The 25,098-nt window shown below is 44.2% G+C and overlaps 4 protein-coding genes across 10 annotated transcripts; 2 read left to right on the top strand and 2 right to left on the bottom strand.

Annotated features, from left to right (window-relative positions):
• Window positions 1-285: 285 nt before the first annotated feature.
• LOC113580840 (transmembrane protein 265) lies at window positions 286-3,944 on the top strand. Its single transcript, XM_027015653.3, has 3 exons — window positions 286-865; window positions 2,419-2,609; window positions 3,347-3,944. Exons 1-3 carry the CDS (start codon window positions 850-852, stop codon window positions 3,524-3,526), a joined length of 387 nt encoding a protein of 128 aa, XP_026871454.1. The 5' UTR covers window positions 286-849; the 3' UTR covers window positions 3,527-3,944.
• prr14 (proline rich 14) lies at window positions 3,849-12,056 on the bottom strand. The gene is made up of 9 exons (XM_027015673.3): window positions 11,644-12,056; window positions 10,655-10,838; window positions 9,850-9,964; window positions 9,315-9,358; window positions 6,851-9,202; window positions 6,495-6,636; window positions 6,232-6,347; window positions 6,076-6,144; window positions 3,849-5,170 (listed from the first exon to the last, which is right to left on the bottom strand). Exons 2-9 carry the CDS (start codon window positions 10,765-10,767, stop codon window positions 4,846-4,848), a joined length of 3,276 nt encoding a protein of 1,091 aa, XP_026871474.2. The 5' UTR covers window positions 10,768-10,838; window positions 11,644-12,056; the 3' UTR covers window positions 3,849-4,845.
• Window positions 12,057-12,175: 119 nt separating this feature from the next.
• On the bottom strand, window positions 12,176-17,913 carry cd2bp2 (CD2 (cytoplasmic tail) binding protein 2). Of its 4 annotated transcripts, none has more exons than XM_027015651.3 (8): window positions 17,798-17,913; window positions 17,465-17,544; window positions 16,668-16,743; window positions 15,305-15,437; window positions 13,959-14,116; window positions 13,206-13,806; window positions 12,611-12,696; window positions 12,176-12,477 (listed from the first exon to the last, which is right to left on the bottom strand). In XM_027015651.3, exons 3-8 carry the CDS (start codon window positions 16,740-16,742, stop codon window positions 12,367-12,369), a joined length of 1,164 nt encoding a protein of 387 aa, XP_026871452.2. In that variant the 5' UTR covers window position 16,743; window positions 17,465-17,544; window positions 17,798-17,913; the 3' UTR covers window positions 12,176-12,366. The 4 variants fall into 4 exon arrangements, with proteins under 4 accessions (XP_026871452.2, XP_026871451.2, XP_026871450.2 ...); XM_027015650.3 differs by having other exon boundaries at window positions 17,479-17,544; XM_027015649.3 differs by lacking the exon at window positions 17,465-17,544 and having other exon boundaries at window positions 17,798-17,892.
• A 623-nt stretch (window positions 17,914-18,536) lies between these two features.
• On the top strand, window positions 18,537-23,879 carry pheta2 (PH domain containing endocytic trafficking adaptor 2). 4 transcript variants are annotated; one of them, XM_081711567.1, is made up of 5 exons: window positions 18,537-19,398; window positions 19,689-19,786; window positions 21,399-21,702; window positions 22,097-22,491; window positions 22,665-23,878. In XM_081711567.1, the coding sequence occupies exons 2-5, from the start codon at window positions 19,706-19,708 to the stop codon at window positions 22,683-22,685; spliced, it is 801 nt and encodes a 266-aa protein (XP_081567693.1). In that variant the 5' UTR covers window positions 18,537-19,398; window positions 19,689-19,705; the 3' UTR covers window positions 22,686-23,878. The 4 variants fall into 4 exon arrangements, with proteins under 4 accessions (XP_081567693.1, XP_081567691.1, XP_026871509.2 ...); XM_081711565.1 differs by having other exon boundaries at window positions 22,097-22,522; XM_081711566.1 differs by lacking the exon at window positions 18,537-19,398 and adding an exon at window positions 19,494-19,550 and having other exon boundaries at window positions 22,097-22,522; window positions 22,665-23,879.
• The last annotated feature ends 1,219 nt before the right edge of the window (window positions 23,880-25,098 follow it).

The following is a 25,098-nucleotide window of genomic DNA, read 5'->3' as shown; positions in this document are numbered from 1 at the left end:
GACAAAGCAGTATAATCTGCCTCATCATCATCATTCATCAAGGAAATGTGTAAGAGAGAGAGAGAGAGAGAGAGAGAGAGAGAGAGAGAGAGAGAGAGAGAGAGAGAGAGAGAGAGAGAGAAAGAAAGAGAGAGAGAGCGAGAGAGAGAGAGAGAGAGAGAGAGAGAGAAGAAAGAAAGAAAGAGAGAGAGACTGACTGTTCTCAGTACCAAGAATGTAGGTGAATAGAGGGAGTGTCTTATGAAGTCACAGTCCTGCTGGGTTACTTAGTGTCTGGAGAATGCAGACATAGTAAGGAATGCAACTGCACCTGAAGACTCAAGCAAGGACTTAAAGGACTGTGTAATAGGGTGCGACGGCGTGAAGACTTTGTTACACAGAGAGAGGAAAAAAGAAAGGGACAGAGCACAGAGGAGAGAGTGGGAGGCAGCATGTGAACAGAAGGGCAGGTGGACAGGGGAGTGGCCTCTCACTGTGCCATTATAGCCAAGTTCAGAAGGGTGATCCTTCCAGTCAGTCATACGTTGAACATTAGCAGTCGCAGCGCTGGCAGAGAGCAAGGAAGTGAAACAATCACAGCATAACTCTGCATTTCTCAACCAGCACAAGAGAGGCTTTTTATGGGAAATTACCCAGTGGTCTTTTAGCCATTTATTTACTTATATTCTACTTTGTTACAGAACAAACTGAAAAAGGGGGGCAAAAAACCACCTGATTTTTTTAAAAGAAACAAAACAACAACAACAATAACAGCAACAACAACAAAAAAAGCTGGTTATGTAAGTGTGGATTGTTTCTGGCCGGAGGCTAACAGCAAATACTAAGGAATTTAGAGGAGGTCTTCATCTCATGTCCGGACGAGTCGGTAAGCACTAAGGCATGGTCTTGTTTTCTGTCACATATATCAGGACATTTGCTCTTGTATCATTTACTTTCCATTAAACCTTGACTTACATTAAACAGAGTTTCAAAGTTGAAATAGGGTAGTGTTAAAGAGTTGATCCAGGTGGTTATAAACACCCTTAGAAAATGTCCACTTCTGAATGAAAAAGAGGCTTCTATGTGACGCCCTTGTCTTACATGTGCATGTTTATACAGCACGTTCCTGTGTGTGCTTGTATGTGCTAGAAATCAGTGTTTGTCCTATGTACTACCCAGTTATACTGTACTGCCAATGTAGATTTGTAATATATTTTGACAGTAAACCCAATCCACTGTGTCCAAGTGTTGTAATAGACCCACTCAGTCCTACAACTGAAAAATTAGTATAATCTAAGCCTAGGCTAAATAGATGCCACAACTGAGACTGTCCACAACTGTTCTCACAGTGGAGATATGGCAGGGTTGCCAGCTGGCACAAACATGGACCCCTGGCATATAAATCATTTTTATAGCCCGTGCTAGGCTGTGAGGCTTGTCCCCATGTCCCGAGATGAACGAGAGTAGATAATGTAATATTAGACAGGTATTCAGACCACAGTTGATGTCTGGTCTGAAAGAGAGGGAGAAAGACAGTGTGTTTGTGTGCATAGTGTAACAGAGACAAAGAGAAGAAATGTAGGAACAGAGAGAGAAACAGAGCAAGAGAGAGGAAGAGAAAGAAACAGTGCAAGAGAGAGCAAGAGAAAGAAACAGTGCAAGAGAGAGGAAGAGCCTGTTGTGAAATGATGGAGTTCCACCGAGGGCCAGTAGTGAGAGCCTGTTTAGCAGTTTTCAGAAACACTGGTCCAGTGATGGCAGTCTCTTTGCCAAACCTCAGTGGTGTAGTCTGACCTGTTCATCAGGCTCTTACCCTCAGGCGGCTGGATCTCAGCACAATTCATCAGCCACTGAATACTCAGAAAGATCTCTGGCACACAACCAAGGGCAGTAGTGCAAGATTAACTCCGTGGTGTAAAGCCCCACCACAACAACAACAACAACAACAACAACAAAGACAAAGGAAATGTAAACTATTCAGAATAAAAACTTAATAAAAAATTCTTTATGCAGGGAATAAATAGGCCATTTTAATTTAAAAAAAAGTAATTTTCAATGTTTTAATTACATAATTGCTGTAGTAAATATGAATTTATATCCTCTAAACCTATTTTTGTTAATCTTTCTAAAATCTGGGTCCAAACTCAGAAAAGGTAAACAACAAAAACGTCCCTGTTTGATGATATTCATATTTTGCTGTGTGCATGATGTTGCATGTATGCATCACAATCATATAACAATCCCCCAGTTTATCAGAGCAATACACAATAAAGATTCTGTAAGATTCAAAAGTGATACGAAACCTTGCGTGATGAGACATTATTTCCATTAGGAATGTTTGGGAGCAGTTGCACAATACCATATCCACACGCATACAGCACACACTGCTCCTGATCCTGGCTGTTCAAGTATAACAGTAACTTCTTTTGATCTGTGCAGACATTTCCAACAGCACTACTCCACTGAAGCAGGCAGAGAGGATGACTGATGAATCACATGTTCTGAATGACCCCGAGACCGGCTCTCCTAAGAACCAATGCCAGTACAAGGATCACAGGAAACTGGCCATCATGAGCATCATATGCGGTCTCTCCTGCTTCGGCATCATGTCTCTGATTTACTCTGTGAAGGTAACGGGCACAGTGGTTGTGTTAGTAACGCACGCCATTCATGCAACATAGTGGCTGACTGTATCGTGCAGCAGTCTCTTCCTGTCAGGTCCATCTGTGCGGGACTGCTCAGTGTCTCAGCTGCTCCCAACACTCCCGGTCCAGAAGTGAGACAGGACAGAAAAGATAGAAGAGGCACGTCACTACGAGAAACATTGTTCTAATTTATGGGGGCCAACAGATTAGCGTTTTGACCAAATTTCATGGCGCTGCACTGAAGATGATTTTTTAATTATACCAATATCTTCCTGAACAAACATGGGCAGTGTATAGTAGTTCCTAAACCTAATCCCTTCCTGAACCGACATGGACAATGTATAACAGTAGTTCCTAACCCTAATACTGGGATCCTAAACCACCATATTTTGTGTTTACTTCCTCTAAAGCCCATGATTAATCTTGAGCCTGACTCAAACATATTAGAGAATAGAATACATGAACTTGCCAAAAGCACTTAGACTAAGGACCAGTTTGCTGGACAAGGATTAAACCCAGTTTTAGATTAAACTGCAGTGTCAATGGTAAACTGCAACTAGACAATCTTTTTATTGTTTAGGCTTAATCTGGGTCCAGGTAACTGATCTAAAAACAACCTTTCTGGCACATGCCCATTCGAATCTCTTGTATTGCTCATAGTCAGTGATGTAGATGAAGCCACTTGACACCTAACCTCATGTCTTCTGTCTCATTGTCTCCAGACTCGTGCAACAAACAAAAAGCTTGACACAAATGACCCGGTCAGTACAAGCAAGGCCAAGGAGTATTCCAACAAAACTTTTAAATGGGGAGTGATAGCCATCATTTCATGGGTGGGCCTGCTAATTCTCTTCCCTTTGAGCATGGGACTCATATCTTACCTCTTCACATTCATAAACTGAACCCCACTCCCCTCATGAATGCTAGACTGCAAGAAAAATAAGGAAAGCGGTCACCATGGATACCACTGCCTGACTGAACTGATGTGTCGACATGTCTATGTATAGACTGAAAACAGTAACCAACCATCTAGCAGCTCTGCTCTGCACCCACCCACCCACCACTTGGTCTGCGTCAAGCCCTGAGCCGGGATTTCCGTACTTTCTAGGTCACTGAAGGGGGACTTTGGACAAGTATCTTTCAAATGAGAGATCAAGCTCACACTGTCCAGATAAAACAAAGTGTTTTACCCAAAACACACAACATAAAGTACAAGTCTATCCATTTGTTACAAAATATGGGATTTTATTCACACTTCAAACTGTGGAGAGTAAACACCAAGAATGTATAAATAAGACTTTGAATGCTGTTATGAAAGAACTTTAAAAACTAGGCCATATTTCAGTCACTCTGTTTAGTTTATTTGTGCTACGGTAGTAAGCTGTGCTTTTGTATCAAATACTTGGCAAAAACCCTTAACTGTCAGTGCTTTCCAGCTATATTGGGACAGAAAGCTTTAACTTAATACCTATAAACATTAAAAAGCAAAGTAACATACAACACAAATATTCATTATAAGGGAAACCAGCAACACATTTATATCTGTAACATACAGGTTAATTGCTCTTTTAACTACTAACTAAAAAAGTTAACATGGTTTGCATTTACTTTGGGGAGGGCAGGACAACACCTCAGTCAAATCACAGATACTGCAACAATAGAAATATCATGCAACTGAAACATTCAACCCCCCCCCCCCCCACCCCTTTACAAAGGCAATTATACGGACGTATGGCACATGGTCACAAACACAAACACCCTGAGTGTGAATTGTTAAGGCATCTTCATGACCAAGGCATCTTGGTCATCTTCAGGACTTTATACTTTCTAGAAAAGCGACGGCTTGTTGCTGTGTCCATTTGTCTGGCTACAGCACAGGGTCAAACGGAACTTACCCAACACTGGTATCAGAAGGGAGAAAACCCCCCTGAAAAACACATTAAACGAAGTGCTCTTCTCAAACATTCAAGATACACATAAATTTATATGCACAAACACGTGTACACACACAAACACTTAATGCCATTGAACTAATCAGACAATACTTTTAACTATAAAAATGTACAAAACATACAGCATTCATAATATAGATTACAAGAACGTACATCTATGTGTTTGTATTTTCATGTCACTTGGATGGGTTTAGTTTATAACTGACTGATTGTACATCCAAAGGGGGGGAAAAAAAATTCCCAGGTTTGGCAAAAATAATACCCAGGTTTCAGTACGCCATCTGTTCCAGCGCCATCCAGGAGTCCAATTCATTAAGTTTGGAGCACAGGAGCGACTCGACCTCCTGCAGGTTAAGTGCATCTTCATCCCTAGTGGAGGCCCAAACACCTCTGCGGGTTCTACCTGTCCCAGGATTCCCTGCCCCTTTCCTCTGACCTCCTCCCACTCCAGCTGCACCAATGGGAGGCTTCCTTGGCTTCCTGGCCACACCAAGTTCTGGGAATTCGACAAAGCGCTTCACCCGCTTCTGACCAATCAGCGACTGGGAGCCATCCCGCCGGCTGAGAGGCACCTCATATATGGTCTCTAGACGGCTGCGGGAACAAACGGTAATGAAGAATCCTGAACACAACTAGGCACATGAATTGAGACGAGTTAGTAATGTTTTTAATGATGTTAGCGATGATGTTATTAACGGAAAGTCCACCAGGCCAAACATAATCTCCACTGGCATCTTGGATTCTTAGATGCTGTGGATCTTACTTTAGGTAAACATAAAACCTACAAGACCACTGGATAACTGCCAGTTCTGCCCTCACCAGTTGCATTATGGTAGTTAAATCGTGGACTGATAGCTCAAGTGTAGATTCTACAACTATACTTTTCCTGAGATATTAAGCTTTTAATCTTAGCCAGGTAAAACCCTAAAGTCCTTCCAAACAAGGTTTGTCTGAATCTCATCTTAATACAACACCAACACAAAATATAACATATATTCAAGGCTAATTTGCCAGGTCTTAAAATGCAATTTATAGTTTATAAAACAAGCGGTTTGGCAATACATTACCAGAATGCTTTATGTGCAGAATACATTTATGTGCAGTAACATTAAACCGCAGGCTCTTTAAATATCACACTGCTGTGTGATAAAATCAAGCACAAGGGCTGAAGGTGAGATGAACAACAGCACCAACACAGGCTGACGTTTTCTGTCTGAACCCAAAATACATCTGTGCACATCACACAGCGACATTTACGTCCGATTTACACCTCCACGGCAGTGTTGAATATTCGATATTTACATTAGTGAACAAGGAGACCTTGATGCAAAGTGTGGTGGTGGGGTCTTTCTGCCTTTATGGAAATCAACTATAGTGTTATGGACCTCTGCAGTGTGTTTACTGTGGAAATACATATCAATGACAAAAATACAATGTACCATCTAAGAAGGCTGCAAGTCATCTGTCTGAAATGTTTGACTGTTAGAATGCAGACTCACCCTTCCGGGGGTTGGCTGAAGTTCTTGTTTGTGTAGATTTCCTCCACACTGAAAATCTTTTTCTTTATCCTGGAAGCACAAAAGCATTTGTATCTGTATACATGTGCAGACACACCCACACAAACTATGCAGTAGCCAAGTAGCAGTCACACACACCGGACAGCCTTAGGAAGACCCATGGGCGTGAGGTTGTACTGGGGCTTGGGTAGAGTCTTACGGATGCGGATGGAAGATACTTTACTGCGCTGGACTCTCTTGACGTCAGTCTGAAACTAATGAAAGAAATGCGCTATAGCTCGGAAAAGTGTCTTCACAACAGGTGGGTTTTACATCTGCTCTACCTCTGGGCTTAGCATTCAGTCAAAAAAGTATTTAACTGGATGCAACTGCACAGTACACAACTGCAAAAGGTGTGGCACCTTAATCTCAAGGTGTGACAAGTGTTTCTCATCGGATACAGCGTGGGATGGAAGCTCTGGTCCCAAAGCTAATCCATCATGGACATCCCTTCTGTGCTGGTCACCATCGTGATCCATCTCCCCCGGAACAGGCTCCAGGACACTGATGGGGGGCAAAATCATCCGTTTGGCAACACACACTAGCCGGTGTGATCATGTAATGGTGCACTTCACTGAAACGTGAATAACATTTTTTGGAAGCTGTTCTATTTGTTCACCTGCTTCATACATGCGAGACCTCCCTATAAATGTTATCCCTGCAGAGTTTCTAAAATTATTAACATTTGTGAGTGTCCACTGTGAGAGGAACAGATTACCTGCAAGGATGGGACACGGAAGCTGAGGCCCACTCAGGTAAGGAAGGGCCACAGGCAGATGGACCAGGGAAGACCATGAGCTCAGAAGCGGGTAAAGATTCTAGGGGAGAGGCTGACAGGGGCGTCACAAGAGTGACCGGAGTAGAGGAGCCCGCACCAGTTTTGCAGGCATCACTCCACCCTCGACTTGGTCTGCTGGAGCGGAACGCTAGGGGACTTGACAAAAAACAGGAGGCGAGGACCGACGGAGGGGAACACGGGTACGGATGGCCAGAAGCTCTGGCCCAACCCACTGGGTGCACTTCCTTGCGGAGGCACAGGGGGGCAATCTCCCGTTCTATTTCCACGGTACAGACCGTGTGCCGGCGAGTGCGCTTGTACAGGGAGTGAGTGGGGGAGTGGGGAGGGGCAGTGGAGGACCTCCTGTAAGGGGAAAAAAGGAATTTGTCATGCGACGGGGCCAAAGGGGCATGGCCGCTGTCCTGCAGGGACGGGATGTCGGGGCAAGAGAGGCTGCGCAGGAGGCGGCTGGAGCCTCTACATGAGGGCGGAGCTGCAGGAACACCATCCTCCGGAGCACCTCTCCTCCTGGCCTCCCTGTCCACCATCGCCTCCGCCTTCTTTGAAACGTCATTTTTACAGTGCAGTCCGTCGACCTCACCCTTCGGTGTTCCAGAATCTCTCGCGCATTTTGGAACCGAAGGCCCATCTCCAAAGAGCTTGGGCGCGGGGGAGGGGTCAGGGCCGTTGTCCGCGGCAGCACCCGCTTCCGCCCTCCTCTTCCGCGTTGTCCTGCAGCGCTTCAGCCGAGGCGCAGAGCAAGCATGCGCAAACGGTACTGCCGGATCCTCATGTCCGTGTGCCGCCGGAGCAACCTGCAGCGTCAGAGACATGGACACTCCCTGCTCCTCAAACACTCTGGGCCCTTTTTTCACCACTCTGGTACCTGCGCGCTGGCTGTGGATCGACGGCTTTTTGGCGGCTGGCCCCAAAGTGGTAGCTCCTGTTGTCGTGCTGGAAGTCTCTAGCTTATGCTTAGACTGGCGCACAGGTTGCGTCCGCTCCAGACCCGAAGCGGCGTGGCCAGCCTCCCGCCCTGGAGACTCTGCTCCCGCCATCGGTGCTCCAGCCGGAAAAGCCAAAGGCACCAAAAACACTACAGGGTGAACACCGCGACTCCCCGTTTCCGAGTCCTCGTGCCGCCTGTCCGCGCACGGCATGGCTCTGCCGTGGCACTGCCCCTCCTTTCGTGCGGCAGCCCAGATTCCTGGAGCGCAGTCGGACATGGTGCCTCGCGGTGGCGTGGGCACTGGCGAAAACGATCCTGTGAGGACGCATTCGCCACCGTCATGCCTGCCAGTCACGTTTGTGGTGCTGCTTTGTAGATCGCTGGTCGCCATGGTACCCTTCTCGTCGACCGAGGAAGACGAGACGTCGCTGGTGTCGTTCACAACCCCCAAGGCTGCAGCTGCTCTACATTTCATGTCCCTTTTCCTTCTAGTCCTACTTCTAGATACCTGGCCTATTTTCTCCCTCTCCAAGGATTCACACGAACCCGATGTCTCCACGATAGTGCCCTTATCCTCATGTACACATTCCATGGGCTTCCTTAGGTCATCCACCCTCTTTCGGGCGCACAAAGTATTGGAAAAATCAGCTGCCTTTGCCTGGGAGAATGCATCAGAGCCCTGGAACGCAACCTGTTCCAGAGGATCTTTAGACTCTTTTCCAGGGCTTTTCCTGGTGGGCATTCCTAGAAATGTATCCTCGCTGTCCACCTGGCCTCGCTGCTCTGCATCTGGGGTTAAGCTGTGTGAGCAGTAGGAGGAGTCTGGACAAGGATTCTTAATACCGAAAGCGTCTGAGCCAACGGCGCCTGCATCATTCCTTGGTGCAGGCTGAGACTCCACTCCAGATGAACTGCTAGCATCCCTCTGACGTTTGGAACCTTTTGGTGAAATTTCAGCATTGTCTTCTGAATTATTTACATTACTCGAGTCTGAGTCAAACACTAGTCTCTGTACAACGCTACACTGGTTCTGGGCAGTATTCTTTGCCTGCATTTGTGAAAACACCTCATCTTTGTGAACACATCCTATATCCATCTGTTCCTGCTTATCTGTAGACGACTGTTTAAGATTTGAGCCAGTCAGTTGTTCATGGTGACCAGACGGTGCTTTTGGAGGTGGAGAGTTATCAGATTTGAAGATTCGAATGGGACTCATGACGATTTCAGTGAAACTAGCCATCTTAAATTTGAACGACTGGAAAAGAGGACCAATCACCCATTTCTTTGTTGGTGGAGGGTCTTCTGGTAATTTTGTTTCTACGTCCAATCTCTCCAGTTTACCTCTGCAGTAAAAGAAAGGAAAAAGAAAAGAAAAAGACTCCATGAATATGGACCACCCATCAAAAAACAAAAAAACAAAAAAAAGTTTATTTATCAAAAGGAAACCACACTTACTCTTGTTGCTGTTCCTGAATATCAGCTTTGTCTTCATTGTTGTTCTGTAAAGGGATTTTTTTTTTTACTTAATTACAAAAGGATTTTACTTAATACAATAACAACAAAACACACTATCAAAACAGTTCTCCAACCTTCAAACTATTGAGGATTTGAGTATGAATTGGGTATGGTGAAGTTGACTACATATTAAATATTAAAAGGACCCTTTGCTTATGTGCATTGCTATGTAACACACACAGACACACTCCACACTCTTTGAAGAGCTTTTAGTCTGAACAATGGTTCGCAGTCCAGGCTAGGTTATCACCTACTACCCAACATATCGTACGTCATGGCCATATAAGTGCTATAAGCTGCCATCTGGCTACGTTTCTCTAACCTGTTGAATCTCAGACATGAGCAATACGAGCATGCATGTGCACAGGAGACACTGGGGTACAACAAGTCGTGTACAAAGCAGCCGAGGAGAAGTGGAAGACAACACCCACACACACACACACACACACACACACAAAGGCACACGTGACGCTACCCTGTTGTAGCTCTGCTTGATGGGAGATGGGTTCTCTCGCTGTCGTTTTGCAGCCCTCTCTCCTGTCAGCCCCGATTTCCTCTGGCAGCCAGACGACCTTCTCGCATCCTCACAGCTGGGAACAACGCGCGGTATCAGTTAGCAAAGACCTCACGGCGTTCGAAGGACTAAGTTTAGCCCGCCCATGCTCTGTTCTGTACACCACACAAAGAGCCGAAGTCTCATTACATCAGCAGAATTCAGACAGTATTTAGAAAGAGCATGAGCACGTTAGCCAAACTGCATATCACATAGACTCCCCTTGCCCCACAGGTCAGGAGAAGCTGCTCCCGAGTATTAATAATAAAATTTCAGAACATCTCTACTTCACTCTAGAGATAAATGATAGGGGTGCTTGGCATAAGTCTGGGGAGTGAGGACAAACTCTATGCACAGTTAGGATCAGAGATCAGTGAGCCAAGAGGATGAGAAGGGCTGAGTGGACCTAGAGGACAAGGGCGCGCCGGGCTGCGTGGACCACTGTAAGAATGAGGGGCAACAGTAAAAGCAGACTGAAAGCAAAACTCAGAATCGGCAGTAAAACTCTGAAAAATTCCAACCCACCCACAACTCTGTGTGCGCTTGCACACGTGCCCACACACGGGCACACACCCCAACCACGATGACTTTACAAAAAGTGACAGAACTCTGAACAAGAGCAAAACACAAATCCTAATGTTTTAATAGCGTGAGCATGAAATAGCACTTGGTCTAACCATAATGGCAACAACAGAAGATGGAGAGAAACACAATTTATGGTTTGTACCTGTGAAAAACAGAAGAATTAGAGCTGGTTTGGGGTGCAGGTTCACCATGATAGCCAACACTCTGGCCATCGTCCTCCATTGGCAGGACACACTCTTGGGTAGAGGTCAGCATGCACCCCGCTTAAAACGCCACCGTACACCTCAGCAAACAGCGGTGGTAACACAGAGAACCCGGAGGGGACGCTACAAAGGGATATAAATACACGTAGCTGGCTACAGTTAACGGAGATCGTAAAGACTGTTTAAGGTTATAAGTTTGCTAAAAAATGTTTTTCTCCTTCACTGAAATGTAGAACAATGTTCGCTACAGAGCCTGTGCGATTGAGTTTTGTTTTGGTCAGACAAATGGTATCTTAACTATGCCTTCAGTGAAGAAATGCGTTGCAGGTGAATTAGCGGAGCAGTCAGCAGAGCCGCGGGCGACAAATCACACGAGCCAAAGCCTCGCAGAGCAGCGGCGAGACACGAAGAGCTCCGCCAACGTCGCCCTCGTTTAGCGGTTAGCCAGGCAATGTGCGACGACAAGCGGCGTCATTAAATTGGCGTTTCTTCCGTGTCATTTGTAAATCAAAACGTGGATTGTCTGAAGTGTTGTTCGGTCGCCCATCAGCGAAGTCGCTAGCCGTTACTGGCATCAATTAATGCTAATCTAGTCAGACAGATAACGCTAGCTAGCTCAGCTAACTTGACAATTTTAGGTGAACATTCGCAAGCTTGGGTTTAGGTTTAAGCTTTAGGTTACGCATTACAGTCACTCTCTGCTGTAATTACCGCTAGCTAATATGGCTATATTATTAGATTGACATATAGCTTGTAACCGAGCAACAAAGGCCTCTGAGTCAATCTTGGAGACCCAGCTAGTTAGCAAAGTAGCTAGGTTAGCATGTCTACTTCACCTGATGCTTCACAGCTAACCTAACCGGCAGGATTGTTAGTTGATGGAAATTTGTGCACATTCAGTTATAAACCAAAATTATTGCACACATACCTATAACCTTAAGAATGCATCAAGCTTCACTGGAAATACAATTTAGCTATTTTCGGTGTTTGTTTGGTTTTTTTTTGTTTGGTTTTTTTTTTTCGGTGTTGACATTTCCAAGTTTCACCGCTTCGACCCCCTTCGCTCGTTCAGATCTTTAGGCACAGAGCTGTACCGCCTGACCAACCACAGCTTCACATTGCACGAAAACAACCCGCCTTGAAGTTGCGTCTGAAAATACACCAATACGAAGGTACACACGTCGACCAGGCGGCCAATACGAGTTCGTTATGCAGATTATCTTGGGCCAAGGGGCCAATGCCGCGATAGGCCGCCCCGTCTGTCCCCGGGCGAACCTACATTTCGCTCGCAACACGCAGTTGTAAGATAACGCACAAACACGCGGCTGGGCGAAGCAAAAAAAAATAAAAAAATCTGCAAGCACCGAAGGCGTGTAGTTATGAAAAAAAGCAGCAAAACAAACAACAAAGAGTGGCCTACGTATGCATCTCAAAGGAACAACATTTAAAATAAGCCACTGGATAGTCACCAAAGCCTTTATTTTAAAACAAAGCACAGGATCATATATCAAATGGTTTGAGAACAAGCACTTAATCGTGGTTTCCTACATGGGTGAATTTATGAGAAACATGCCAATTCAACAAATGCCAATTCGGTAAAACTCTCTTAGAGATAACAGGTGTGGAAAAAGAGTCTCAAAACATGATCACATCACGTATATAGTTCGAAGTCCAGTCTCTTGGAGTTGTAGAACTGTGCACCTTCCTGGTCAATCCTCCTGCAGTATACGCCATCCTTGAAGTAGCCCTGCTCAACCCACTCCTGGAGAAATGGAAGGAAGATTAAAGAAACTAACGGGAAATCAGCAAGGCTGTGCTGTATCTATTCATCATTCACATATTTATTAAAATGGACTTTGTATGGATGAACCTCCATATTTCTAGAAGATTCCCACCTGCATCTGCTGGCTACTGAAGGGTCCATAGAGCTCAGAGTTCTCCTTGTTCTCCCATTTATACTCCCACATGACCTCATCACTCACTGCAGAAAAAACAAACAAACTGCAACTGGTGAATGTTTTGAGACCTTCAGTCACCTGCTATCTTTCATGTGGGGAAGTTTTGATAAACAGTTTAAAAAACAGCAGAAGCAGAGACAGATGGGTTGTACACATTATCGTTAAAAACAGATCATCATAGTCTTAAATCTTCTGTGCTGCTTAAAGCCATGTCATGCGTCTTTAAAGTCTGCCTGGACCCCTTACGCTGTCTCCATCATACAGGAGTGTGGAGGATAAGCCTTGAGATAATATTACCCTGTAGTCTCTGCTGTAGCCTTGCTCTTGAAACATGACTAATGTGCAGGAGAGGGACCTTCAGGACCAAGACCAGGACTTGGGAACTGGTGTAAGCACATGCTTCCCACCAACATGCAACTGCACTGTGCTCTTCAGTAGGGTCAACGGAGTCAGTGAACAGCCAGTGAGCCCTGAGTCAAGCACTACCCCCACAGCCCTCAGTCAAGCTCCACTCCCTGCGGCTCCCCTTTACCTCTGCTCTCGTCCTCCTCCTCCTCCTCGTCTCCCTTCCCCCTGCCATGTTGCTCATCAAACTGGTCAGCAAACATATCCAGCTCATCCTCGTCTTCCTCCTTCTTGGCCCGAGGCTTCGCTACCTGTCTCTGCTGCATCCCCTTTAGTTTGTAGGCCAGTTTTTCGTAGGTCTGCTGGTAGATTTCGTACTCCCCGGCACCCACCAGTCTGTCTGCCAAGGCCGTCAGCCTCTCCAGCTTCTCAGTGTCTCTGTTTGGCTCCTCCCCTTTCTCCGCCTCTTGCCCCGCTTCCCCTTGCTCCCTCAGCCGTCCTTTTTTCTTCTGACCCCCGAGGCCCCCAAGCCTGCGGAGAGCCGTGGAGACGGTCTCTCCAGGCAACAGCAGGCCGACGACTGCTTCGATTAGTTGATGATGGTTGTACTTGGCCAGCGGGTCTTCCTGCGGCTCCTCTTCCTCCTCTTCATCATCGTCGTCGTCGTCGCCCTGCCTCTCCTCACGCTGCCTCTCTTCCTCAGCCTCGTCCTCGTCGCCAGGTCTGCGCCGCCTCTTGGCTCCAAGACCCTTTTTCTTCTTTTTCACTTGCTGCTCTTTTATCTTCACCTGCATAAACAAACAGACACTTTTTTCCCCCCTACACTGCCCATAATGGACATATGTGTAAACAAATTCCCAGGTTCTGAATCAATCTCTAGGAATAGAATTATTCTTGCTGTGGGTATTTATGTCTGACTGTGTCCAGGCATAAATTGTACCCAGTCAATATTATCTAGCCAGTTGTCCCTGATGTTTTCTTCCTTCTTGATGAAGTAGTTGCCCTCTGAGTCAAAATGGCCTTCTTGCATCTCTTCATGCAAATTGAAGGGTGTGATGGCCACGCCTTCATCATAATCAATGGTTGCCATTTCCTGACCTGCAATCACACAGGCAGGATCAGACAAACACACACACACACAGGCAGGATCAGACAAACACACACACACACAGGCAGGATCAGACAAACACACACACACACACAGGCAGGATCAGACAAACACACACACACACACAGGCAGGATCAGACAAACACACACACACACACAGGCAGGATCAGACAAACACACACACAGGCAGGATCAGACAAACACACACACACACACAGGCAGGATCAGACAAACACACACACACACAGGCAGGATCAGACAAACACACACACACACAGGCAGGATCAGACAAACACACACACACACAGGCAGGATCAGACAAACACACACACACACAGGCAGGAACAGACAAACACACACACACACAGGCAGGATCAGACAAACACACACACACACAGGCAGGATCAGACAAACACACACACACACAGGCAGGATCAGACAAACACACACACACACAGGCAGGATCAGACAAACACACACACACAGGCAGGATCAGACAAACACACACACACACACAAGCAGGATCAGACAAACACACACACACACAGGCAGGATCAGACAAACACACACACACACAGGCAGGATCAGACAAACACACACACACACAGGCAGGATCAGACAAACACACACACACACAGGCAGGATCAGACAAACACACACACACACAGGCAGGATCAGACAAACACACACACACACAGGCAGGATCAGACAAACACACACACACAGGCAGGATCAGACAAACACACACACACAGGCAGGATCAGACACACACACACAGGCAGGATCAGACACACACACACAGGCAGGATCAGACACACACACAGGCAGGATCAGACAAACACGCACACACACACATGCAGGATCAGACAAACACGCACACACACACAGGCAGGATCAGACAAACACGCACACAGGCAGGATCAGACAAACACGCACACAGGCAGGATCAGACAAACACGCACACAGGCAGGATCAGACATACACGCACACAGGCAGGATCAGACATACACGCACAATTAAGAATAGAACTATTCAAATGGCTTGTGACAATTTTATAGCTTTAAAACTACAAAGACTTGTGCTAAGGTACCTGAATATGTCATCATGAATGAAATGTTTTCCATCCTGGTTCTGATATGCTACACCACTAAATCAAATGCACAAACAAGGAGACACACCTTCTACGTCATCGCTGGCAAGTATGTTGTACTTGCTGTTCTTCTCTCCATCCTCTCCCTCATCTTCCTCATCACTATCTAGTGAGTGTTTCTCCTTAAACCTGGATCCTGGCCCACTCACCTCATCATACATCTGTAAGGGTACAGAGGACATTAGGATTTTAAATGCACCGCACTACCGCTGGAACATATTCTGATGTCTTAGCAGCAAACTATTGGCAAATAACAAAAATTAGCAGGTAGGTCTATACATACACTAATGCACTCTTTGGAAAATACCAAGATATCTATGCAGCACTTCTCGTTCTGTCTGATCAGCTTATAAAACTTGTTACAGCTCTGAAAGTGCTTGCTCTGCCAAAACACAGCAAATCCCAGTGCTTTTTATAAGGGTCCACCTTCTCAGTATCTTACAACTGCTTCTCATAGGATTCACTCATGGTGCTTTGCAGATCTCTAGTGTGAACATTGAAACATCACGCAGTAATTCAAAGGTAAGTTCAGCATGGATGACACGGCTGTTTACTGTTTGTACTGTACTAACACAAATGTCACCGAGCTCATTTACATGCATTTATTAATAATGTGGAAAACAAATCTTTGTAAGAGACCTTTGTAAACAAAACAGATCTTTGTAAAGATCAGTAAACAAAAACTGAACTCATGTAATATCAAAGTTTTATATTTGCAATTAAAACTTTGTCAAATGTTACTCAATCTAAATTTTGACCTTGAAAACTAGTCATTTACCAGAATTTACTATATACACACACACACACACACATAAGAATTCAACATACACCAATCCTACTTTATATTCATGCACACTGTAATGCTGTTGGTCCTGTGCTATATCAATAAATTCATAATTAAACGCTCACTAGAGCTTGCCAATCAATGGTATAAATCAACCAAACAGGCAACACCCTTAAATGGACAGTTCTTACAGAAAACCAAACTACATGACAAACATAAATGTTATAGTGGCAGGCATGTCTGAAAACTAAGTGGCTGCCTCATTTGGTTGTCTTCCATTTTTGGTTAAGATTAGCTGACATGCACAATGATTCTGGTTACTTCTGAGGACATCAGGTGATTTAAATGCATTGATACACACACAGAACGAGAGCACTAGAGCTGCACATGGCTTGCGTAAAGGAAGGTTAGCAGGTCTGCACTGGCTTACACCAGTTGAACTCTTTCCCAAGTACCTGTGAAGCAACTGTTTTTGCAAATGGGCACATAAAAACACAACATATTTCCAGTAATATCCAGACAGCAGTGTACTATTATTAGGGTGTCTTAATAGAAATCTCTTTCCAGCACAAGGCCTACACTGTGCTGTCTGTCACAAACAACTCACCTTCTTTTTCGGCACGTCGTCGTCCAAGCTAAGCTCCCCATCCCCGTCCTCAAATGTGACTTTCCGTTTTGACATTCTAAAAGACATTTGAAGAATCGTATGAGCATCAACACTCCAGGTGACCTTTCTGTTTGCTTGTTGATTAAAAGGTTGTTCAAGGGGGTGCAGGGAAGTCTGCAAGCAGTGAGAACTCTGCTGAAAAGCTTCCTAAAAGGTCTAACAAAATCAGCCTAATATTGGTTTTCATGAGACCAACTGAAACATTTATGCTTGTTTTTTGGGTTTTTTTTTTTTTTTAGTAATTGATAACTGCATGCACAGACGTGGAACAGAGTAGGTTGTGTTTATGCATTTGCAGTTGAATTGAAATACACAGCAGTTCGACAGTAACGCATTGAAGACCTAAGGAAAGGTATTATAACAGCTGTTCATGAAATCACACTGCACAAACGCATCTAAAATATGTGAAATATGCAGGCAAGCCTACGCAAAAATAGTTCATAATATATCACATCAATAATACTTAGCATAGTCTAATCAATGCCACCGTGAAGACTTGTAATGCATTTTACATTTACATCATCAACATTTGGTAGACGCTCGTATCTACAGGGACTAGACGTGCAGAAGCTACAAATGCTCAGTTCATAAAGTCCATAATCAGCACACACATCCATGCATTAACATACTGCGAGCGATCACCGACACATGCCAGTCAACACAACCTGTAACTCCGGACTAGATATTAGGGCTCGCGGCGTAGCTGGGCTGTCTGCGAGGCAGCTAGCTAAACTTGCCCTTTTTTGACTACCTTTGCCTTGTACTGGTTTGGATTCAGCTCACGTCAACACCGTTAGCCTCTGGTAACCGATAAGAGCTAGAGAAGATAAGATAAACAATAAATAACAACAAACGTTCAAAACGTTTAGCCATCCTGCTACCCAAATTTACGCATTAGCAAGCTAGCTGACATGATAGCTAGCACGGAGTGGTGGCCTAGTGGTGTAAAGTTAAAGTTGCTCTTCGGAAGCAAATGTTTAGCTGAGCCAGGTTTGATATTCCGAAACCCTGTGCAAATACACTTTTTAAAAAGTACTTCATTCGCACAGTACAGTAAAGTAGCTGCGCACCTGTGTGTGCTTGTTGCTATTCCCTCTGCGCCATTCAACTTTTCAGCGGAAGTAACGTCATACATGCGCCGCTTCGTTTTTGGTTTCCTGGTGGAGGTTTGTGGACATTACTGCCCCCTTTTCGCACGGCTCAGTATTAAAACACGAGTATTACACCAGTGTAATACCTGAATATATTCCAAACCCTGCATTATACTGCAGAATTACAAGCGCCCGTGTTTCTCAAAGTTATCCCGACGTAACCAGAAAATAGCACACTTATTTAAAATTAATTTTATGTAAATTCTCCCCTATTTGGCTTGACGTTGAAATGTTCAGTACTTTTCTTCTTGTTGAGGCCTGCTTAATGTTGGTGGGACACGTCACAACCATGTGACAGTGGGAACTAAAAATGAAATCACAGAGTAGTTAAACACAGAAGCACATGTCTAGTATGAGGTTACGATTCTTAATCCACATCTGGATGCCTTTTAACGATATTTAAGTATTTTCACTCTATAATATTGTATTATTATGTTATACATTATATATTAACGTCATATAATAGCAAAGTTTAAAGCTATCCTTACTTTAGAGCAGTACAACTGAGAGATGTCACATTTTTGGCCTCACATACACTGCATTCAGCAGGTACACTTACCTAATGGGTGGGTTTTAAATGGGGTGTTGCCCAATTGCTGGTTTGCAGACCAGCATTCCCAATGATATGCTAGCGGCATGGTGGTCATTGCTGAGCAACAAACAAACAAGCAAACAAACAACTGTAATAATAGCAATTCTGTGGTAAGCAATGGCTCGAGGACATTTACCACAACTTTTGCACAGAAACAGATCGGCTACAGATACTCCAGTATAACACGAACCCAAAACTCAAATCCAGACGGACTTTGTGGCCACTGTAATTACTAGAACGGAAAATCGGTGCTACCCGGACCTCAGGTATTATGGGCAGGTTAAAGCCTACGGGCTACAGCACTAAGAATAACGCTCACAACTTCACAATTATGTAAATTAGTGGATCGGATTGCTCAACACGGTCTTATTTAAACTGAAAATAATTACAAATACACTGTACATTGTTTTGCCTTAAAAAGGTCTTCGGAATGAAATAAATCTATCTTGGCTAAGTCTATGAATACCATAAAAACGAATTTTAAAACAATGGGGAAACACGGGATTCATTTTATCTTATTTAATGATGACGCTTCTTCTGGTGGACAGTGAGAGTCGCATCCGTTAAAATGAGGTGTGTTTGTGAAGAAGAAACTCAGAAAGTGATGTTCCGCTGTGCCCGGCTGCGCTCTGTGCAGCTCCGACCTCCTGGTCGGCAAGGTTAGACACTGTGTCGGCTTTAGTTACCAGGAAGTCGCTCGTGTTATTTATATTTCAACACAGGTTTTGCGAGAACGGAGTGAGGGCGGACGCCGGTAATACGAAACCCGAAAATATCATCTCATTCAGCAGCGCAGGAGGTTAGTGACTTCAGCGAGCCCTGTTTTACACGCCACTGATGACCGGAAACGTTTCATGCTTCCAATCATGGATTCTGATGGATTCTGATGGATTAAGAATGGATCACAGGACATAGGGCTTGGACACAAGTAAGTTTAACGGTCCGTTTATTTTATGTTGAAGGGGCCATCGGCCACCCACAGCCCCCCCCCCCCCTCTCTCTCTCTCTCTCTCATACACGCACGCAAACACTCACACACACACAAGGGGAGATCTGGCAGATCTTAAAAGTAGCCTAAAGGTATCCACATTTTGGAGGCTGTATAGCTTGTAACTGAATGTGCAGAAAATCTGCTCTGTAATTTTGTAGGGAGTATTTGTTTATAGTAAATTGAAAGGGAGATTGGTTAAGCAGTAAGCTATCTCTCTTTTTGTACAGTTCCAGAGGGCGTTGTTATGAAGATCCATGAGAAAATCTTAACCCACTACCTTTCTTGTACTTCACCTGTGGATAAAGAGGGATATCTTTATAAAAAGGTAGGCCGCCAGGGGAAGGCTAATAACACGTTGTGCACCGTGCTGTTTCTATATTTGATTTACATGCGATGCAGACTCACTGTTACGAGTTCAAGCGAATGTTGCTAATAAATAGAAAAACGATTAAATTAGCACAGCGTTAATTGAAGAATGGTGGAGACATCTAGCTGGGAAACGCGGAGCATCAGCACGTGCCTCCTGGCCTATTTCTTCACCAGCATCACGAATCTAAGTTTATAATTGAGGTCTTACTCGTCTTCATTAAAACAGCCAAATATTATTCTATAGAGGTCTGTTCCCCTCTCTGTATCTCCAGGGTGTCTCCGTATTTTAAATTCCTAAAATTCTGTTCTCTTTCTCGCGGAGTCAGTTCTTCTCGTTCTTGCACAGTCATTCTTTGTGTGCTTTCTGGTTTAACTGAGTGGATCCGCTCGACCGGATCTGCAGAGTATTGGATGAAGGAGAAAAACGCTGTTTGCCTGACGTTTAGCTGAGTTTTGGATGTTATCATATTGTTATGTTGTTATTGTCTGCTTTCCCTCTCACTCTTCAATCACATCTGACTGGTACTGACACAGATCGAATCGAATATTGCACTAACTAAAACCAGTGACGATAAAGCAACCTAAACAAAAATCATCTTTAAGTGGTTCAGAAAGTATTATACCGAACACGCTGGTGTTTAATACGACCTCAACACTACAATCATATTGGGAAAGGGGGCCCTGTTCTTTTTTGTCACATACTATTCCCACATCACGTTTTTTTGAATGGCTTCTCCTTTATATAACAATTCCCTTTGTACAAGCACTACAATATTAGGTTTGTTAAAAATGTAGGCAATAGAGAAGACCGCATCTCATTATTGGCCGTACAACGTGACCAACTAATTAACTACTTTTTTTTTTTTTTTTCAAAACGAAACTGGAAAAGATTATAACAGATTATAAGTGTGCCAATGGAGTCTGCGGTAAATGTAAATCCACTCCGGCCCATTTGACCTGTACTGTCCCATAGAGAGTGAAACCCGCATTTTAATTCTCTTCTGCTCAGTTGCAGCAGAAGAATGTCAGCTTGGCAATATAACCAAACGAACATGGAGATTTAGATATTAACAGTGTTACATAAAAATAAAAACTCAACACAAGTTTTCTATCCGATTTCCTCAGAATTTGAACTGCTGATGGATGGCATGAGCGCACGATAAGGTAAACGATAACGATAACGACAGCAGTACGTTCGTGTCCGAACCAGGCTATGTTGCTAAAAGAAATCATCAACAACTGGGTAACTATACACAAAATAAATCCAGTTTTTATTTCTTTAAATTATCTGTTACTCTCCCACCGAGATGCGTCGGTTCACCTCACGTGACTGAAATAATGAATGGCCATTTGACGCTCACGTGCTGTACTTAACAGAATTTGCATCACGATCATATCGCTTGTCGCTATAATTCTGGAGACGATAACCGTTCAGTCGTCCAAATTTTGATTATCGCCCCAACCCTAGTCACCACACATACAGGTATGCCTAATGCAGTGGCCAGTGTGCGCACGTACAAGGTTGGCGATTTCCCTGCGAGTGCCTAATGTAGCGCTGCGTCCCGCAGAGAGAGCGCAACACGTCCTACCTGCGCCGCTGGTTCGTGTTGAAGGGGAACCTACTGTTCTACCAGGAGCGACCCGCCGACCGCAGCCTGCTGGGTGTAATCGTCCTGGAGGGCTGTGATGTCCAGCCTGACGAAGCGGATGGCCAGCTCGCCTTCTCGCTAGTGTTCAAGGGACCAGGCCTGCGCAAGTACCACCTGGCGGCGGAGGACCACCTGAGTAAGGATAGCTGGGTCTGCACACTGCTGTCCGCAAGTCACAGACACCTGGCGCTGCTCGTCAAAGACCTGGCCAGACTTTACGAAGGTTAGTGATATGCTTTCATCATGCTTCGCTTGTCTTGACTCCAAATGACCACATTAAGTATTTTTCTTTGGTCTTGCTGTAAGTACTCATACTGCTGATTTTTGCTTGGTTTGTAAAAGATTCAAACTGCTAAAGGCTGTGAAATCACGTAGATTGTGCTATGTGTTAATCGGACTTCTTTCTGTGCACAGTGGAGTTTTTCTGAATTTAATTAACACAATATCACTCATCTTATCTTGGTAATCAATATTGAGTTTATTCATGTTTCTGTGAGAGACTGGGAATCTCAATGACATGTTTTTAATATGACATTAAAAGTGACACCAACAAGACGATGATCTGGACGGTATCCTCTCTCCCTATCCCTCACCCTCTTCTAACCCATATCAAACAGAAACTAAACAGGAGAAAACTAACAGTAAGCAGTCCAACATTGCGGGTGATTCACATGTGAAAGCCCCCACCATCGCCATGGCTTCCTTCAGTGCAGGACCCCCCTTCTTTATACAGAGACCCATCCCGTTACCCAGAGAAAAGAGGAGCTACAGCGCAAGCTCCGCCCTCCAAGCTCCGCCCATGCCAGCTAAAACCTCTAACAAGAGATCGCCCAAACTCTGGCCAAAGAGGAACGCCCATGTTACGCCTCTAAATGGCCCCGCCCGGCCTTGTGGGGAGTGGCCGTTAGTTAACTTCGATCCATTGGAGGAATTCAGCAAGTTGCATGAGTCTTATGGAAATGAGATTAAGCAACTGAGGGCTGATTGGCTGAGAAGAAAACTGAAGGAGGAGGTACATGTTGAAGAGGACCTTATTGATCTAGGTTAAAATATTAGCTCGAATGGCTTTTGGCCACTGACTTTTGTTACCTTCTTTTATTTTACTTTATTTGTATCATTTTTATAATTGACTGACTGGTACATGTTCCCTTTCTCTTGCACAAAACGTTGTGTGTGCGACGACAGGAACCCCAGACGTGTAGATGAAGGCCTCATGGGAATAGCAGAAGCAGTTGAGTTTCTGACACTGTTCTGCAACTGGTAGAGGACAGTCTCAGAGAGGTGGTTCACATGCAGCCTTTTCTGGTGTATTTTCTCTTCCTCTTCTGCAAGCCTCCAGACATTTCACTTCTTTATTTGTGTTATCAGAATCGCACGGCACTGATATTAGCAACGAAACTTTTCAACCTATAAGAAGTATCCTCCCATCCTCCCATCCCCCATCAACGCCTGAGTGAGGGTTTGTTGACTAGCAATCATGAATATGTAAACATATGAAACCTTCTGTTTGTATGATTCTTAATTGCTTTTGAAGTTTGTGTTGAACGTGAGAGGGTCAATAAACAGACATATAAAGAAAGTTTGTATACTAAGTGGCTAGACCCGGATTTGCTATTATTGCTTGGACAGAGGAACTATTTGTCTCTCTGGTAGGAAGTAATAAGAGTGGTCAGCTCACAATGTCTTATTAACAACACAGAAGAACAACAGAATTGCCTCTGTATGTGGGGTGTACTCCACCGTACTCCAGCGTACTCCAGCATACTCCGGTATACTTCAGTATACTCCAGCATACTGTGTAGTCCATTGGCAGCTAAAATACCTCACAGGAGTTCATGAACCGACCAGAAACTGTACTCCTACAACCTAATGGAAATCACCATTACTATGTAATTAGATTTCTCTTTTTTGTCAGACTATTGTGTATTGTAGAAAATGGATGTTTATTTTTATTTGAAAGGTGAAGTTTTAGAATTGTACAGGTTACTGTATCTTACTCATGTTTGTCTGCTATTGCAATGCTGTAAAATAATGTAATAATTATATGGAATAAAATATTTCATTATAAATGACTGTCAGCGTCAAAAGATTTTCAAGGCTCTGTGATTTAACGATCAGTTGACAGATCAAGGCCACTAGGGGGTGCTACAGTTATGCTGTGACAGAATCTTGATCGACATTTTTTGTGTAGGCGACCTTCTCAGAATCCGTGGTCTGAGCAGTTGTAGAATGAAAGGTAGTTTGAAAGTTTCGTGGTTAGATTACATATTATTTGGAATTCTTTATCAAAAATTATGTGAATAATGTAATAATTTAAAAAATGATATTTTTTTGATACGGAGTTTTCTTAAATAATATTCTTTAACTATAGCCTATTCCCAGGGCAGCACATTGCTCCCATCACCACCAAGTCTGCAGTGCAACTGCGCCATTTCAATTTCCAGAACTGTTCTTCACCATAACGCATGAAGGAGAACTGTGAGGTCTTGACTTCCCTACACACCCCTGAAGATTCACCCTGTGCTAGGGAGAGATAATGATACCCCTGAGCACAATTTCACAGCAGTTTGTTACTAAAACTTACTCTTGTTTTAAAGTTTGTTTGACGTGCCCATAGGAGTTTTTGGGGTTTTTTGGTGGTAGATGCTTGTGTGCAAAGTTTGTTTATGTGTGTAGTTCGTATGGATGTGGACAGTCTCTGTTTGGATGTGGGCGGGGTTTATTTGGAAGCGGGCGGAGTCTGTTTGGATGGAGGCGGGGTCTGCTTGCGTGTGCAATGGATAGGCGCCTGGAGTACCATATTCGTCTCTGACACAGAAATGATGTGCTTAATGAAGTAATATTCACACCTTAATGCAGCAACCATTTCTGCAACAATAAGGTCATAACCGCAAACACAGTGGCCCGAGGGTTGGGCCTCAGATTTATGGGGCAACGTGTAACATGTGTTGGAGATTTAACAAGAGCAACAGTGCCATCCAGTGCCCGGGACCCATCATGCAGCTGCTCTGTTCAGCCCTAACCTTTCCCAGGGTACGCTGCAGAGGTGTACTCTAATCCTGTAAGCTTGGTGTGCATACCAATCATCTCTTAACTGATAAATGGATAGTCTGGCTATGTGACGCAGCAGGTCATATTACCACACACCATACACATAGACTCACCAGACATGTTGGTTCGGGTGTACACATCTGCAAAGGCAGATCTACAAAAGGAAGGCGCATTGATCTATGGGTCAGTAAGGTCAAGTGAGGTCAGCCATGGTGATGATCATTTTTGTTTTATTCCTAATCTGTAACATTAGTGCTGGAGAGTACGTTACCTGTAACACCTTTCTAGACTTTTGGCTTTTCATCAGGTTTTAAATAAACAAAAATGTTTTCTTTGTCATTTTAATTAAATCTTATACTTATTTCTGATGTATAGGTGATTTTATGATCTATTACCTGTTATAAGTGGACATATTAACAATGGTTTTAGCTTTTGTGAACTAAACAATTTTAAATGGATCAATCCTCAATAATCTCACGTTATGGATATTAGAGTATTACACAGGGGTCATTTTTTATTAGGTCAGGAACAACATACTACATTTGTACAAAATGTGCACATTGCAGAA

The sequence above is a fragment of the Electrophorus electricus genome, chromosome 3 (assembly GCF_041902795.1).
Source record: "Electrophorus electricus isolate QZ-2024a chromosome 3, ASM4190279v1, whole genome shotgun sequence".
NCBI classification, from domain to species: Eukaryota; Metazoa; Chordata; class Actinopteri; order Gymnotiformes; family Gymnotidae; genus Electrophorus; species Electrophorus electricus.
Note: the sequence above shows the minus strand (reverse complement) of the source record. Positions and strands in the feature narration are given on the sequence as shown.